This window comes from Notolabrus celidotus, chromosome 14 (assembly GCF_009762535.1).
Source record: "Notolabrus celidotus isolate fNotCel1 chromosome 14, fNotCel1.pri, whole genome shotgun sequence".
Taxonomy (NCBI): domain Eukaryota; kingdom Metazoa; phylum Chordata; class Actinopteri; order Labriformes; family Labridae; genus Notolabrus; species Notolabrus celidotus.
The window spans coordinates 29,041,804-29,059,569 of record NC_048285.1 but is presented as its reverse complement, the minus strand read 5'-3'; the positions used below and the strand labels follow the sequence as shown (position 1 = coordinate 29,059,569).

At 42.0% G+C, this 17,766-nt stretch overlaps 1 protein-coding gene across 1 annotated transcript in view; it reads right to left on the bottom strand.

Moving 5' to 3' along the window:
• Positions 1 to 10,421: 10,421 nt before the first annotated feature.
• Positions 10,422 to 17,766, bottom strand: part of nectin1b (nectin cell adhesion molecule 1b) — a 95,418-nt gene continuing 88,073 nt past the window's right edge. The window contains exon 6 of the mRNA XM_034701050.1: positions 10,422 to 16,683. Coding sequence (XP_034556941.1) covers positions 16,178 to 16,683 — 506 coding nt within the window. The 3' untranslated portion in view covers positions 10,422 to 16,177. The remainder of the gene's footprint in view (positions 16,684 to 17,766) is intronic.

Here is a 17,766-nt window from a genome sequence, read left to right as displayed (position 1 = left end):
GCTGTTAAAGAATAATGAAGAGGGCTGGACACCATCATCAGCTGAGGGAACATGTTCTGCTTCTTATAATTTGGTTAAATATGTTGGTGGAGATGTAGCGAGGAGATCTGCTAGGGGTGCTGTCTTTGTTTGATTGGCTCCAGTGCAGGATTTAAACCCTCAGTTCAAGCCAAAACCTCTACCAGGTCTGTGGAGCTCTACAGAGCTTTGCATCATTACTCATTCTGTTGAAACACCTTATTTGGATATAAGTGTGTATGACTAAACTTAAGAGCTAACATTATGCAACTTATAACGATGTCAACGTCTCGAAATAAGCCGACACTGACAATTTCGTATACACAAGAATTGAGCCCTGGTTTGCTGCCCGAAAGCCCTAGATGTTGACCCAACCATCAACCCCAGTGGACATACTTCATTCTACATCATCTCACTTTAACACCACATTAAAATAATAAGCAAGAGGGGAAAACATGTCCAGAGATTAGAACAGAGTCAGAGTATTTTGGGAAGTTGGTAGCACATAACCAAGGCTGACCATCATGTTTTAATCCTCGCCTGGAGAAAGACGTCTTCATAGCTTACTAACTTGTATCTGTGGCACTCTCTGCAGGTGTGATGATCTAGATTAGGTTTTTTTATCAGTGACAGGGTGGTTGTTGTGCCAGACTTGCCTGCAGCCTTCCAAAATTTCAGCCAGCTCCCCAAGGACCTGGTGCATGGCTTAATCTGTTGCACCCTTGGGTCAGTGGGAGCTTTAAGGGCTGCCCTCTCTCCAAAATGGTAAGTTAAAGAGGTTGTTGATGTGTTATTTCTGCCTGTGATATTTACTTTGTTCTGATTGGTCATTATATTACACCATTTAATAGCAACGGTCTGCTTTCTTGAGAGCAAAACATTGCAATTTGGAGCAGGTCCCTGTAGGGATGCAGCTTTGATCACAGTCTCTGGTCGACTAAGGCCTGGTTTATGCTTTTGCATTGAATTGTTGCAGAGTAGGTCTACATACCCCTGTTCCTACACATGTAGCCTGATGTGTACCTCCATCAAAATGTAACCATGCATCGCAAAGTCACGGACAACACAACCCCTGTGATCGGTCTGCTGGGCAGCAACATATTTCCTGCATTTACAACATTTTCAGAATCGCCTTACATCAAATGTACATTCCCTCTCCTGCGAGGTCGTAACCTTTTGAGGGTTGGACATGATCCCTCTGCTTCCACTTTGACATACATGATCCCTCTCTATCTGCATTATGGAAGACCTCCTTGGCCTTTAAGTTCTATACTTCCTACAGAGTGCTGTCTTTAACAAACTGTAAGGTTAATGCATTAATCAGCACAAAGAACAAATGTTTTTTTCAGCTCACAGAAATCTGTGCATGTTTTTGTTGGCATCTGCACACTAAATTTAGAATTGGAACCAACAATCAGAAAATAGAGGGGAAAAAAGCATCTCTAGTTTTTTTATATAACTGGTAAAATGATGTATATTCATCATCCATGCATTAGCATCATGTGTTCTAAATATAGAGAGCTACATCATGTCCTTGAAAGCCATCTTTTATGTTCCTGCGGCCACGCCCACTCTCCGTGTAATTTGAGGATTTCTGGGGACACTGTCAGTCTCAATCTCTTTTATCACCTGCTTCCTAAATGAATTCTTATTTTAAAGAGATTTTAATTTAAGCCTGAGAAAGGGGAGGACTTCTATGATGCATTACATGTCAACAAGGCGATCATTGAAACCTCACCCAGGATCAACATTTTTTCAGCTGCTGCCTAACGCAGAAGTTCGCAGCAAATATCACAGATTCCTTCAGACTTTTTCTCCGGCTGAAATCTGAAGTGTGTGCTCAAACTGTAATTTAAGGGTTATTGTGTGTGTAAGGTCACTCAGGCTCAGTGCAGAAAAAAGCATCGGTCAACAAAGAGATGAAGGGTATGCACACTAACTCCCTCTCAGGCCCTCTTAAACCCACACATACACACACACGTCTACACACACACGGAGCTTCTTTGAGGCTGAGTAAATGGTCACAGGGACAGAGAATTCCCAGCAGGACTTTGAGATGAGGGTTGTCAGCACTTTTCTCACCAGAGGGTTTAGGCCTTTCGTTCTGCTCTGGGATGGCTGAGTTTAATTGGAGAACGTTAATGCGCAGCTGGATAGCAGAGCCGCTCACGCCATGACTGCCTCTGAAAACGGGAGGGCGTGAAACCAGGGTGTGTGTGTATGTATGTGTGTATATCTATAGCAGCCACTGCAGGCATCCCTTAAGATGCCAACAAATTTATTCATGGGATCCGAGCGGTTTGTTTATGAGCGTCTCATTTGCAAAATAATAGGCAATAATAATTTCAGCAGATTGATCCTGGGTTAATCCAAATAATTGCCAATTCATTATAATTTCACGTTTTCTGGAAATAGAATTGACTTGGTCTGTCTATCATTGGGGGGTTAACCGCGTGCCCAATCTATCAGGTTGTATGCAAAACATGTTTTACTGAAGTAAGACAAAATCTGAGCAAACTGTCATTGAAAGTTTTCTGCATGAAGACAAAGAAGAAGGGGAAATTGGTGCCTACTTCACAGCATGAATGTGACTCCTTTTAAAGAAGACAGGCGCCTCTAAAGAAGGGACATGATATAAATAACAGTGTGTCAGGATGAGTCAAAATATACATTAAAGCTTTATCTATGAGTCACTTTTGGGGTTGATGCTTTTTGTGGATGATCAATAGAGCTCGGTGAGTCTCAGATTCACGCTCTGACTAAATTCACTTAATTTTGGACCCGACATCAAAGCAATTAGGACGTGTGCTCAGTTTTGACAGATTCCCTGAGAAGAAAAGGAACTCATTGATTTTTGTTTATGTTACTCATCTTTTTAAAAACACTGATTTTATAATAAAAACTGCAAGGGGATTTCAAAGAATAAGTGCTGTGCATAGACACAGTTTTTGACCTGTGTAGTGGATAAGCAAGGGATAATGTATAGTGAGCAGGTGGTTACGCAGATTAGAATCACAACAGCGTGAGAAAAGACCCTGTCGTGCAGCAGAGCTCTTCAAGAGAGAGAGAGAGTTCTGTATTTAGAACACTGGAGAAACCAAACAAAGACCCAAAGTAGAATGAATTGTTATTTGACCCTAAACCGTGATTCTAAATGATCTGAATATCTGTACAGTGTCAGAGATACAAAACAAAGATGTATCCTGACCAAATACAGGCTGAGTGACCACCAGCTAGCTGTGGAGACAGGGAGACACAGGCTGCCCAGAGAGGAGCGTCTTTGTGCTCACTGCTCTACAGGGGGACATAGAGACAGAGATGCACTTCCTCCTCCACTGTAGCAAGTTCTCTTTACTAAGAGATTCCCACTACAGGGGAATTACTCAAATGGTACCAAACTTCCCAACATTAACCCCCAGAAGACAGAAACTGTCAGTTCTCCTGGGGGAAGGGTCAGCAGCTCCTCTGGCTGCTAAATATGTGTCTGCCTGTCACAGCCTGAGGGACGCACCAGCCCATGGTATCTGATTTCAGGTGATGGTTTTATGAGCATACCGCATCAAGTGAGGACATTGAGAAATGCTGTATGGGTGACACCATCTTTCATTAATGCTTATACAATATGTAATGAATATATATGTATGTATATGAATTTTATGTGCTGTGGCAACAACATGTCTATGTTTATACCAGTAAAGCAAATTGAATTGAATTGAATTGAATTGAGAAAGGTTGGGAAATACCAGGTGACTGCAATATGTGTTACATGGCCCACAAGTTAGTTGTTATTAAGGCTAAATTCCACCAGATCTGTGTCCGGTCAGTCTCCAATCCGTCACAGCACCTGATCTGAAAGGTTTCTATTCTAGTCAATGTGTTAACTTCCACTGGATCCGCTCTGTTGCGTTCCAGCTGCATCTCTGATCTGGCATGCCAAAACGCAACGAATCAGATGCGCAAGGCTTCTACTTTTGCTGGATGCCGGAGCACGACGCATCAATATGCACAGAGCAGATGGAGCGAGACAGGAAGTCAGGCACCAAAACAAAATAAAAACATCTGGTTGATTTTCAGAATAAAACACTCTGTTATCTTCAGATCATTAACTATGACAAAAAAATGTCATGATGAGCTGAGCCAGGCCTGGAGTCAACAGGTCAGAGGTTTTCAGGGGAGCATAAAGACAACATGGATGAGGATATTCATTAATGCAGTAATTACAACCTTGGTCACATGACTCCAGCTGTTTGGAATTACAGCGCAGTGCTGCACCGAAAAATGCAACTGGTGGGTGTAGGCGGACAAGAGAGCATGGAACCAGACCGCAGTGGATCAGAGACAGACTGGACACAGATCTGGTGGAAATCCTGTGTTAGTGTTTGTTATTGAGAGCAAACTCTGTACAGCAACGATAAACTCTCTACAAAAAGCTTTTCAACACTGTAATCTTTGTTTCAACGGCCCTTTACTCAGTTTCTGTATCAAGTCTGAAGCAGCTTAAAGCAGCTTTTACTCGTATTTTAAACTCCCAGACGTAGCCGGTGGAGCAGCACGATGGAGGACACAGAGGTGGAGCCCACCTGGGAGCTGGGTTAAGTCCCTGCAGCAGGGTCTTGTATTCAGAAAGAGTAGGGCATTGTCCCTGCTGCACGTGGGTCAGTTCAGACAGTTTAAACTACTACGTGCATTTTGCTCCCTCCGTGATAACTTTGTAAGCAGCTATAGACTTAATGAGCTTAAGGTTCACATGTTTTACTTCACAAGGTCAACAGGAAGGTGGAACATAACAAGAAAAACATCTTATCAGCTCTAAGCAAAGCAGGAACACCGAGGCAGGTGTCAGCATCTGTGATTCACAAACAACACCTGTCATGTGTTCATTTGCAGTCCAGGTTGTGACCGTGTGAATATTCAGTCATTAGAAGCATTTTTGAGGCAAACACAGCTCACTGTTCCCTGTCGTTTCAGGGACATGGAAAGAACAGCGTGATCTCAGAGATGTGCTTTTGCCCTCTCGTCTTGTTTTGGTCACGGCGGGAATTTTTTTTCTCAGAGTTGCGGGCGCTGAGCTCTGGAAGGAGCTCTGAGTGAAACCTGTGTCAAGTCTAATCGTGAGAGCAAAATCTGAGGGGACATGAAGAACAAACTGAGGGTGAGGATGCAGAAAAGGGAGTTGGAGACGACACAAGTCATTGCAGGACGACTTTGATCACATGACCAAAGAAAATAGTGCAAGAGAAGGAAATCTAACAAAGTCTATCGAGGAGCTCCAAATCAAGACTCAGGATGAAGTAGCAGAATAAAATAACTGTAATCCAAGTTGAGACCTTTTCACATATTTTCATAATGATTAAATGTTTACTCTTCTTCTGTCAGATTTAGAGCTGCACCCTCTTGAGCGGTGACTTCTCTGACACTGTGACCACAGATTGTTGTTTTTTCCAGCAGTGGCAGAAAACTTGACATTTAGCTGAGTAAATGTAAGCTTTGTGGTCAATCCAGAGCTCCAGTTACACTGGAAGGAAAGTTAATATGCATAAAGTTGTGTGTGTGTTGGCATCGTTCAAAGGAGGTTAAATTATTTCATTCAACTTGTTTTTATTATTTCAGTTAAAGCTGCAGACCTCTTTATAATATTACTTTAGCAAAGGGATACACTTGAGAAAATCCTTCACTGACTTCTCTCCAGGCTGCAGAAACATTTTAACTACAGTCTCCTCAGGGCACACTGATATATCAGCATTATTTACTTAAATTATATATGGCTGCATAAACTGGTGCTGCAGCCCAGGGAACATTATACAATGCATATTATATATGAGGACATAAAAGAAGAGGAGAAGAAACCTGTTTGTGATAGCTCGCGGATGCTCATTAAAATCATAAAACATCTCACGCACACACCGCTGTTTACTCTCCGGTTGTGTTAATCAGGGCGCAGGTTAGATCAGACTGTAGGTTACCATGACAACAGCACGGCTGCTTTGTGAAAAAAAAAAGTTACCCGGTGATTTTCACTGGTGAGTAAAAACATGAAGAAACCGCATATTTTGACCACAGAGGAGGTATTAAAGATGGATGATACAAACACGCTCGCAGTGTGGTCACAGAGGAAGGGTCATGATACTCTTTATGTGTTTCTCTTGTAGATTTAGGGACGTGGATCTGTCAGACAGTAAACAGCAAAAAATACACATTTCTTTATTTTAACTTACAAAGAAGTGACTAACGGCCAAATTCCACCAGATTCGTGTTCGCTCTGTCACCGGATCTGATAGGTTTCTATTCTAGTCAATGTGTTAACTTCCACTGGATCCGCTCCGTTGCATTCCAGCTGTGTCTCTTACAGTGTGGCCAACTCCTCAGTGAGGAAAGTAGCTATTGGCTGTCCCAAAATTCGCTAGAAGTTGCTAATTGACGTCCTCATTTCATTTGCATAATCTGAATTGTATTGGAGGCTGTAGGAGAGACGTGTAACATTGAGAGAGAGACAAAAAGAGGTTAAAAAATACCCTAAATATGTTAATAACTACACTTAGGAGCCTACAATAAATCAAAGTAAAACATTACATTTTTCAACCATTACATTTTCAAGATATTTATTATATACAATCTACATTAACTATCTAAATGGACCAAAAAGAGACAGTAGGCGGGATCAGCCAGCGGTGTCTTCTTACATGCGTGATACTTTTGCAGTCTGGATGCTGAGGGGTGAACGCCTCCTGCTCTGAATGCAGCTAGGAGGGACTCACAGCAGCATCCACTGCTCGTTGAGTAGTTAGAACTTTCATGTGAGTCTCCAAAAGTCTCCATTTAACACCAGAAAAAGGCACTACATTTGTCGCTAGTCGCTTTTTTGAAAAAGGGTCGCTAGAGGGGTCTGAAAACTTGCTAAATATAGTGACAAAGTACACTGGTCTCTGATACGGCACGCCGAAAAGCAACGGATCAGATACCCAATTAGCATAGAGCAGATGGAGCAGGACAGGAAGTCAGGCACCAAAACAAAATGGAAACATCCGGTTAATTTTCAGAATAAAACACTTTGTGTTATCGCCAGGCCTGGAGTCAACAGGTCAGAGGTTTTCAGAGGCCAATAGAGACAATATGATTCAGTGAGTACCGCAGGAAAACCTCTGACACATGACTCCAGCTGTCCGGCTCCATGCTGGGTTCTGAAAACGCAACCGATGGGTGTTGACGGACAATAGAGCACGGAGCCGGACCGCAGCGGACCTGAACACAGATCTGGTTGGAGTCCCGTCTAAGAAAATGATGATATTTAGGTTCTCTTTGGATGACTGTTTAGCTTTTCATCTGGTGCCACCGTATGGTCAAAATTCTACCTTTCCTAAATCTTTATAAATGAAATATAACTCTCTTTTTTAGTAATCCTATTGAAGTAAATCCTCCGACAGTCATTGTTGGTTGTACTATTTAGTGCATACAAGAACGATTCTATACCACCAGTACTGTATGTTCCTCAACTCCTCTGAATGTGACACATTAAGAAGCCTTCAAAGCTTATTTGCTCTCACTAATGGATTTCTCCTGCTTCCATTACTCAGTGTACGCTTTTAAATAGTGAGTATGTTGAAATTGCCTCCTACAGCTGAAAGCATTTCAATAATTATTTTCATACTTGCCAGTTCAAGGCACGGTATGTATTCTCCTATAATGTCTCACCTTCAATACGAATGTCTCAGAGACGTAACAGTGGGTTCATGCTGTGCCAGCATCAGAGGATGTAACAGAGGCGTTACAGGGGCGAGAAGTGATCCCTTTAGGCAGACAGATCAGGTGGCATTACATGTGTGTGTGTGTGTGTGTGTATGTCTGAGAGTGTGTAGCCTATATGTGAAGCTGTGTGGCTGTATGCTAAGCTTTCGTGCTTCTGCTACGGTAATAAAATGGGAAATCACACGGCAATATTTTGCGGTTGCAGGATCAATTTGAAAGTATGAAGGTGTGATGACGGGGACTGTCGGTAGGGGAGAACGGGGTTGGTTGTCACACGGGTTGGTTGACACACTTGTTATATCTCGCCACCAGAGGGCGCTGTCTCTCAAATTGGGGTATGGACATTTCCAGAATTAGGATCAGAGCTCACCTACATAGTCTTCTCTGGAGTAAGACAGCTGAACTTGAGGCGAGAGGACTTTTTGTGTTTTTCATGTCAAATTGTAAATATTCAGCTCCTCAGTATTTTTCTTCTAGGCTTTTAAACGATGGGTTTATAACAAAACAAGTGTTACCCTTACAAAGTGTGAGGGGAAAGCTATAGTTTAAATTTGTATTAGCTAGCTAACTAGTTGTTAGATGGTTGTTAGCCTTGATGCTAGCAAAAAATTCCAGTTGGGGTCGGTCGTCACATTCTCTTTGGGGTTGGTTGTCACATGTAACAACCAACCCCTATGTTGGCAAAATCATGCATGGTGAAATGAGTTGGAGTGTTCAGACCCTACATTTGCCATCACTGTAACTCAGACAGTGATTGCATGTAGCCTCGTTGAGTCGGCCATTATTGTTCGGCCTGTTTGTTTCGTTCTTTATGTTGTTATATAGGCTGGCCTAAAGATGTGTTTCCTGTTCATGTTCCTTGCTCATTTTATTTTAAAATGCATTAAGTTATGTAGGCCTATCGCTTGTCAGTGCAATTAAACTTTAAAATTTAGTTCTGCCTTCTTGCCTTTTTAAAAAGATTTTTCCCATTAAAATACCATTGTGACAACCAACCCCATAGTGTGTGACAACCAACCCCATAGTGTGACAACCAACCCCATAGTGTGTGACAACCAACCCAATAGTGTGTGACAACCAACCCCATAGTGTGTGACAACCAACCCAATAGTGTGTGACAACCAACCCCATAGTGTGTGTCAACCAACCCCAGAGTGTGTGACTACCAACCCCATAGTGTGTGACAACCAACCCCAGAGTGTGTGACTACCAACCCCATAGTGTGTGACAACCAACCCCATAGTGTGTGACTACCAACCCCATAGTGTGTGACAACCAACCCCATAGTGTGTGACAACCAACCCCATAGTGTGTGACAACCAACCCCATAGTGTGTGACAACCAACCCCATAGTGTGTGACAACCATCCCATAGTGTGTGACAACTAACCCCATAGTGTGTGACAACCAACCCCATAGAGTGTGACAACCAACCCCATAGTGTGTGACAACCAATCCCATAGTGTGTGACAACTAACCCCATAGTGTGACAACCAACCCCATAGTGTGTGACAACCAACCCCATAGTGTGTGACAACCAACCCCATAGTGTGTGACAACCATCCCCATAGTGTGTGACAACCAACCCCATAGTGTGACAACTAACCCCATAGTGTGTGACAACCAACCCCATAGTGTGTGACAACCAACCCCATAGTGTGTGACAACCTACCATAGAGTGTCTTTGATAGTTATTTGCCTCTTTGTTTCAATGAAATGGAAAATGAGAGGGATGCACATTTCAAGCCAGCACCTTAAGCTTCAATTTAATGTAGGAATGACTATTGAAAGATGTTTTGATGATGAGCAATCATCAAAACATTAAAAAGTGTGACAACCAACCCCGTTCTCCCCTACTTAGTAATATGAAAGGGTTGTTGTTTCACAGCGTCATATATGGCATTCAAACTGTATTTAAAGCATCCATCTTCATCCTGCTTTATTTATTTGAACATCACATTCAAACATCTAGAATAATAATGATTTTGCATTTAGCATACTTTTCTAGATGACCTGTTGCACATGACAGTATTGTCCCTGTGCATGTTGATGTTCACACTTCGCTAAGAGGAACACTATGCTCACATATCTAAGCATTTTAAGGCTTCCATGGTCCTTCTGTTCATTTACAAACAAGCTCTAATTCAAGGGCAGCAAAGCGTTCCTGGCTTCACACACTGATATCACAGCAGAGGCTGAATAGACTTTCACTGTTTAACTGTATTTTGAACCTCCACTTGCTTCCTTTTTTTTACTGTCAGAAGCAAAGATAGCTTTTACCAGTCTCTTGCATTAGTGAGCGGAGACATCCTCCCCCAACTACAGCCTCACAAAGCTGCCAGCATGCCTTTAGACTCTTAATCTTGTTATATAATAAGACACCTTGGGACACATTATCTTTTACCTTATTCCCTTTTCATCTTTAACATTTAAGCAGTACATTTACTTTTGAGACCACTCATAAAAAAATTGTATAATAAACCTTTCAGATGGTAAAAGTTGATTAAGCTGAACTGATGAAACGCATCTTTTATGCTTTACAAGGCTGAAGTCTGTGGGAGTGATGAGTCTTCCATCACCTCAGAGAAGTGTAAAAAATAAAAAAGGAAAACTTGCCAATCAACCCTTTAAAAAAAAAAGTTGAACATGAGAGCACAGGCATCATTTACAGTAACACGTTTTTATTATGGACAGGACAACCCCATGTGACTCAAAGTGTACACACTGAAACAAGTAGAAAACAAAGGCAGAAAAGCCATGAACAATCTGTTAATCCAAAGAAAGGTAGTTAGAAAGAGCTGTGCAGAAACATGATGACACAACAGTACCTTCTAGTTTTACAGGCTGTGACACAGGTTAGGTTGCTTTTTTAACAACAACAACAATACTTACTGAGTCCACTGAATAACGATCCTAAATTTAAACACTTGTCATCTGATGAAATCAAACATTTCCATCTTTTTTTTTTTTTTATATATATATATAGTTTGTGTGTCTGCAGACAAACTGGCCTCACAGCTACAAGTCTCCCCTCTCCTCCCTGCATCAACCCAATGAATCGCTCATGCATATACAGTAAGTCCATTAACAATTTAATCACTATTGTTTAACGACTCGTGGAATTGGCTGCCTGTTTGCTTTCCTGAAGCCTTTTAGATTGATAAATTCTGCTCAACATTTCACAGTGGCAAAAAGTTTCATCAAACAGAAGCTCTGAGAGTTCGATCTACGGGGAAGTTTTTTCTGAAATGATCGTTTGCAGGAACTCGATGTTGAAACCTGATTGAAAAAGTAGAATGTAAAGAGAATCAACTGCTACTTTGTTTTTATGTAGACTTGTTTATTTGGAATAGATAGGTTATCTAAACCGATTCGCCTCAGGTGTGATCATTTTTCATCACTGAGATTTTGGTCTTGCAGTATTACATTATCTGCACTCCCTGATATCATCCTATGTTGAATAAACTGACAAACATGTGTGCCTTAGGAAACTCCCTTCTGATCCTACAGCCTATAAGGAACACATATAGAAGACAAATCCAGCCATATTTCATCCACAGAGAGCTCACATAGAGCAAATGTTGTAGATTTCACAGGCGGCTCTGATAGGAGAGGGGGGAAAAAAAACGAGATGGCCATGCATGTTAAAAGCCTATGTGCCATCAAAGCCCCCTGGGCTACAAAGGGCTCTTTTAGCAAATGGATGGCAACAGCTGCAAACTCTGGGCTGTTCTTAATGTGCACGCTGCAGATGTCTGCACTCGAGTCCCACAGTCTGAGACAGATCTGTCTGCTCTACACTGGGCCGCTCTCATCATATCACTGTCGCTTCATTAAGCACCCAAACTCACGACCAACATCTGCCTGACAGTTTTTGCTCCCAATTAAAAAGGGGAAAAACCCTCTAAAAGCTACAGTAATAACCAGAACAGACCCTTGTTATAGGTCTGTATGTAACCTTTTAACTGCCCTTTGTTAGCCTGTCAGAAAACAATTACCGGCAACCAGTAGCATTACACTTGAAGCTTTTTGAAATGGCCTTTTCTCGCTGTTGGAAGCTGTTTAAGCGACAGAAAAAACGGTGGAAAGGTGGAAAATGTGTTCCACACTTGTAAAATAAACTGTATCTAAATTATGGGACGTTTCTAAGCCATGTTTGATTGTATGGGCTTTCATTGTGATGGGATTGGTCTCATGCTCAGGCATGAAAACAGGCGAGAACAATGGAGGAAGCTATGGTTGCTCCAAAGAGAATCATCCTGCATTAGCACTGCAGCCGCCTCTGTAGCCTTTTAATTCTTAAAACTGGAACGAACCTAGAGCGGAATATTGGATGCTGCAATGCAGAACTGTGGCTCAGTCTAATGGCTGGATGCCTGAACTCTGTTTGAGCTGAAGATTTAACCAAAAAGACATTTGTACAGGGAGCAGAGCAACATCTGGGTTTAAATACTGTCCTAATAGTCGATAACTATTTTCTTCTTACTGAAGAAAAGTCTGCGAGCAGAACAAACCTTTTTTCATTGTCCTACAGGCTCACAGAGACTGGTAATGCTGGAGGATAAATCCAAATAAGCACCTGCATGAGGCGACAGGGACACATCTCAGATTCAAGCTACTGGGAGAGTGCTGCGATTACTAAAATCAATACTCGGCGATAAGAAATGTGTTGCAGTCATGGAGCATATTCAATCAGATAACACACATCTACCCAATCAGTGAACTGGGACAGAACATTGTTGACTATTGAACTCATTTAATGCTTAAAACAAATACAAGTTACTTCACTGGGTCATCACAATTGAACAAGAGATTTTTTTTCATATTTGTAACACCCTCAGAAATATACATTCACATGGCTGCATACAGACAATGTCTCTCTTTTGTTTTTCTCTCAATAACATTAATTCCACAAACTGTATGCATCACCCCTTTGAATGACAGTGAAGCCACTAGTGGCAGATTAAAAAGGTACTGGAGGAACATTTTTAGTTGGGACTTTGGAAGTAAGCTATGCATCCACTCTGCTATCATCATGGGGTCTCTAGGTTTGCAGTCAAAATAGGAATATTTTACACGAACAGGGTCCCTATGCAGTCGTCCCTAAATAAATCCCGACTATAATCTCAACCCTATGTACAGTATTTACAGTGGAATGTCAAACATACTGAATAGAAAAAGTAGATTAGGATGGAATGAAGTTACAGTCAGTATTACAAAATAGAAACTCATAACACCCCGACAACATGAAGACAATGTTTACATCTACCAGTTTACAGAATGTCCACTCAAAACTGAAATGCTTTTCTCTCTCCGTCATGTCTGAGAAGCAAGTGTGGCAGTGGTTTCATAATGGATGCAGAACAAAGTGAAATGAAACCTCAAATCTTGTGCTTTAAAAAGGGGGGAGGGGGGCAGAGTTAATCTTCACTTTGGGCCAAAGTTGTATTTTTTTCACTTTACAAGTTAAATCTCTTTTCACTCGATTTCAGTTGTTGTGCTTAGAAAAGTCAGCGATGTGCGACTAAGTTGCAAGAGTTCGATCTCTTTAGGACTTGAACTTATCCAGTATCAGCTGGGAAAAAAAGTGCTGTATTACCATTAAGCCAGCATTAAACTTTAATATGGTAATGAATGCAGCTTTTAGGAGACCAATTGATTTGGAGATCAAACGCAGACTCTGTTGGTTTTGTGCTGGAGCTGGGATGGAGTAACATCCTCTTTAGACTAACTACAATCATCAGCAAGTGAAAACCACTTGTCTGTTTGAAAGAGGTTTGCAGTTCAGGTCATGAACCAGTACTTTTTATTTCTGCGGCATGAAGAACTCAGATGATGGAGCAGCAACTGTTCGGACTACCTCATGTCTCCCGACTTTGATAGGCACTGAATGCAAGAACACAAATAAAAAGATAAAAACGCGACTTCCACACGTTCGTCTCTATCATGCTGTGACGCAAAACTGAAGCGCTACATCAAAGCAGGTGAAATATAAACTAACAGCTAAAAAAAAAAGTGTATTTTGCTTTTGCAATTTAAAAAAGTAGCAACCCTGCTACCATAGATTAGTTATCTCTCCCTCTGAAGTGTCGTTCCCAAACTGTTTTGGATATAAAACAGAAATAAGGCTGTAGAAAATGAAACTTAAAGATACTGGAATCAACAGAAAAAGTCAACTGAACTCAACAGACTTTAATACAAACATGATATCTCTCATCTCGTTGTGTTAATTTGTGTTGAAAATGCTATAGAAATTGAGGCTCATAATTAACATGCTCATCTAAAAACATACAGTAGACAAGCATGAACTGTAAAACATTCACATCTCCAGCTGGCAGACGGATCTGCTCTCAGAGGGATGCTATTTTTTTCCTCTTTATTTATTTATATTTATATGTTTATTTACTTTTTTGTGTGTTAACTGCAATAGTGTTGCTGGGCACCGTGTGCCCATAAACTCATACCTCTGTCAATACTGACAACACTGACAAAGTGTTGTCTTTAGAGCTGCAAATGAGGACAGGCGCACTGGAATCAATACAGAAAAAATAGCAACACGCACACATCCACTCCAACACAAAAACATGCATAAAATAAGGCTTGGTATAGTATTTATATTGTTCAGAGCCTGCTGTTTATATCCACAGATTTATGCCTTTTGCTTCTGTTTGATCCGATACGTCACACTCAAGTTTTTTTGTTCGAGGCGAATGCGTTTTGCTGATTGTGTAATGGACCTCGAAGCTGAGGACAGAAACAAGTAATTTGCTATGCTAGCATCCACTGGCACGTGTTACAGTGATTTATAAAGCCAGAAATATATAATGCCTTCAGACAGGGTCATTGTATCCCCACTGGCTGGTTCAGATGCCAACATAGAGGGAAGGACGACCATTCATTCCTTTGAATCCCCCAAACACACTGAAATTCATTTTAAGAAACAAACAACAAGATGTACCAAAAAACGTGATGAAAGCAGCAGGTGACGTGTTATACTCAACATGGCCACCGTCATAATTCCCTTTACATGTTCAAATAATTTCTCTGTAGACGTAAAATCAAAGCATCAAATCCACAGTTTCCTCCTGTTCGAGTCCTTTGCGTCCGTGGACGACTCCTCATAGAAAATGCTGTTGGTGTGAGCAGGGAGGGCTTAAACCAATCTTCAGCACAGAGTCACACAATTATGAGGAGAGACAGAGTCATTACTGGGAAAAATTCCCCTGACACTTTTCTCTGACAGAGGGGTGAGAACAAAACATCATTATGACAATTCAACACAAGAAACAGACATTTCATTATAGTGGTCAGAGTGAGAGCTCGTGCACACAGGTCGACCTGTTCAAGTCAAGTGACAATCATGACATTTCAGAGCGGTATTAAAGGTTTCTGTGGACAACGAGAATCACCGAACCACTTTTGGACGTGATTGTGATGCACCACTGAAAAGGTGAACTGTTGTGGTAGGATTGCAGCCCTTCTCTCCCCCTGCTATTCTGGTTCAATGATGTTATTAGTAACTTAATGTGATCAAAAGTTTGGAAAAATAAAAAAAAACACGTATTTCTATTTGTTACTGCCATGTCCAGATGGCTCAGTTGACTGACTCTACGTATATAAACACAGGGGGGGGTCAAGAAAATGACAGCTTTTCTTTGGAAAACCGCATTAAATATCCGTTTTAATGCTGTACATGTATAAAAATGGTTAATTTCATGGGCGTTAACCCCAGTGAAAACCAGGAGAAATAACACAGGTGCTGTATGACCCTTTTTTTTTCTTTCTCTGTGAAACATTTGACCACAAAAATTACAAACACATAAAACTCCACCTGTAATCATGTCAGACATTAAACTCTCAATTGTCAGGTCACTTAAAAATCATACAAAAGGACATTATAAAAATAACAAAACGGCAATGGCAATGGAAACAAACCAAATTGCACATCCAGTGTAGGACTTTCACAAATGTGCTCAGCAACACCTCAACCTGCAGTCTCTTTTTACACATTTAATACATTTAGAACATGAAAAAATACACAAAAAGAATATTACACCAGTATTAATCAACCAATCACCTCCCTGGGCTTCGCTGGTCGGTGCCAGCGAGTCCGTTTACATACCTTAGTTTGTTTTTCTGCCCGTTCACCTGATGAACTGAAACCAAAGCTGTCCTGTTGACACGCTGATGTTGCTAGCACTTTAAATAGACGCTTGATTTTCTATTGAGATTAGTTGGATGGGCTCTGATGTGGGGGGAGTCATGGGGGAGGGGGTACTGGGTTGACCAAAAGAGGAGTGGGACTGTGAAGGGTGCAGTGTGACGAATGGGCGGGCGGGGGACGTGATGGAGGTGAAGGGTGCAGTGGAATGCAGGTGGGGGACAAAAGGGTTGTTTGGTTTGCTAGGTGCATGCCCCTACACATACCACTCTTTCTTAGAAATGACAGAGCCATCGGTTTGAGAGATCATATCATCGGCTATCTCAGGTTCAGGGTCATACTGGAAGGCCAGAGTCCGCTCGTCATAATCTCGGCTCTCGCCTTCGTCCACAGTGAAATAGGGCCTCTTCAGGTCCTCTTGCTCGCCATCAAAATCACGCTCTCCTGCCTCAAACCCTCCTTGGCCGCCGATCTGGGCGGGCTTCTTCTCGTCGTCCGAGTCGTCGGGGTACTGCAGGTTCTTGGGGATGGGAGGGTGTGCGGGCAGGCCGCCTGCCTTACTGTACCCATTCCCAAACACGTGTTTCTTGGTGCTGTAGTCTCCTTTGAAGGTGCGCTGGCGGCGGCGCAGGAATACGAAGAGCAGTATGGCTGCCACGCCCAAGAGGGCGACGCCCCCAACTGCGCCCCCGATGGCGGCACCTGCATTGTGCTGCTCCTGCGTGATCTCATCGCCATCAGGTGTTGGGTTGTTAGGGAATTCTGGGTAGGAAAAGACAGATGGAAGGGAGTGTGTCAGTGCTCTGGTGGGAGGAGGTGCGTTTGTGCAGGTGCAGATTTTTTTTTTTTTTTTAGGAAAGATGAAGTAAGGGAGACAAGGACGGAAAAGCAAAGGGGAAAGGAAGGACCCCCGGCCCCACGACAGAACCCCCCAACCCCAAAGAGTCCTCAGCGACAGCGCGGCGAGGCTCAGTTAATTACAAGCACATGCAGTTTCACACAGGAAATAAACAGCCAGTCCACAAAGAACAGCATCAAAGAGGCGGAGGACTGAAGAGATTCAAGTTAGTGATGATTTCCAGCATGCACACAACAGCAGCTCCTCGCTTTGAGGGAAAATTAAACAACTTAATAAACTGTTATTGTAAGAATGAATTCATGTGGCCTCTTAGTTAATACATTCAGCTCCTTAGGTTTCACATAAGTCAGAGCAAACACACTGAATGAAGTAGTGCAGCACAGTCCAGCATGAAATAGAACACCATGACATATAACCACCTTCATCATCAGTGTGGCGGTAATGAAATGAAAGCACACTGCCAGAGATGATTATCAGCAGCCAAGCATTCACAGCCACGATGCATCAGGAGAGCTTTTCTATTCAGGCAGCAGAGCAGACAGCAAAAATTAGAATATGCTTCCAGAGAAAAGTGTGTATTATTCTGGACAGACAGCGCAGACAAGAGAGAGAGAATTATCAAATGAGATGTGCTCCAATCCAGAACAGAGTGACAAAGACTAATGGCCTGCAAGAGACAAACCCTAACTAAGATGCCAGAGTGTGAAGGATTCCTCTTACAAACACTGAAAAGTTATGTTTCTCTTTTAAATACAAACACAGCCATGAGCGTATCTGCAGCGAAACTGAACCAACACGTCCACTCCTCCATTTTGGAAAGCATGCAGCCTCCTAACAGGAAGATAAGCAATGCTCTACAGTCGAAGTGAGTGTTACAAACCACGTCCCTTACATAAACATACGGCTAAAAACCAGAAAGAAACGTGCAGAGCTCCTTCCAGAGAACGAACAGAGGACACTTTTATCTGAAACGTGATCAAAGCCTG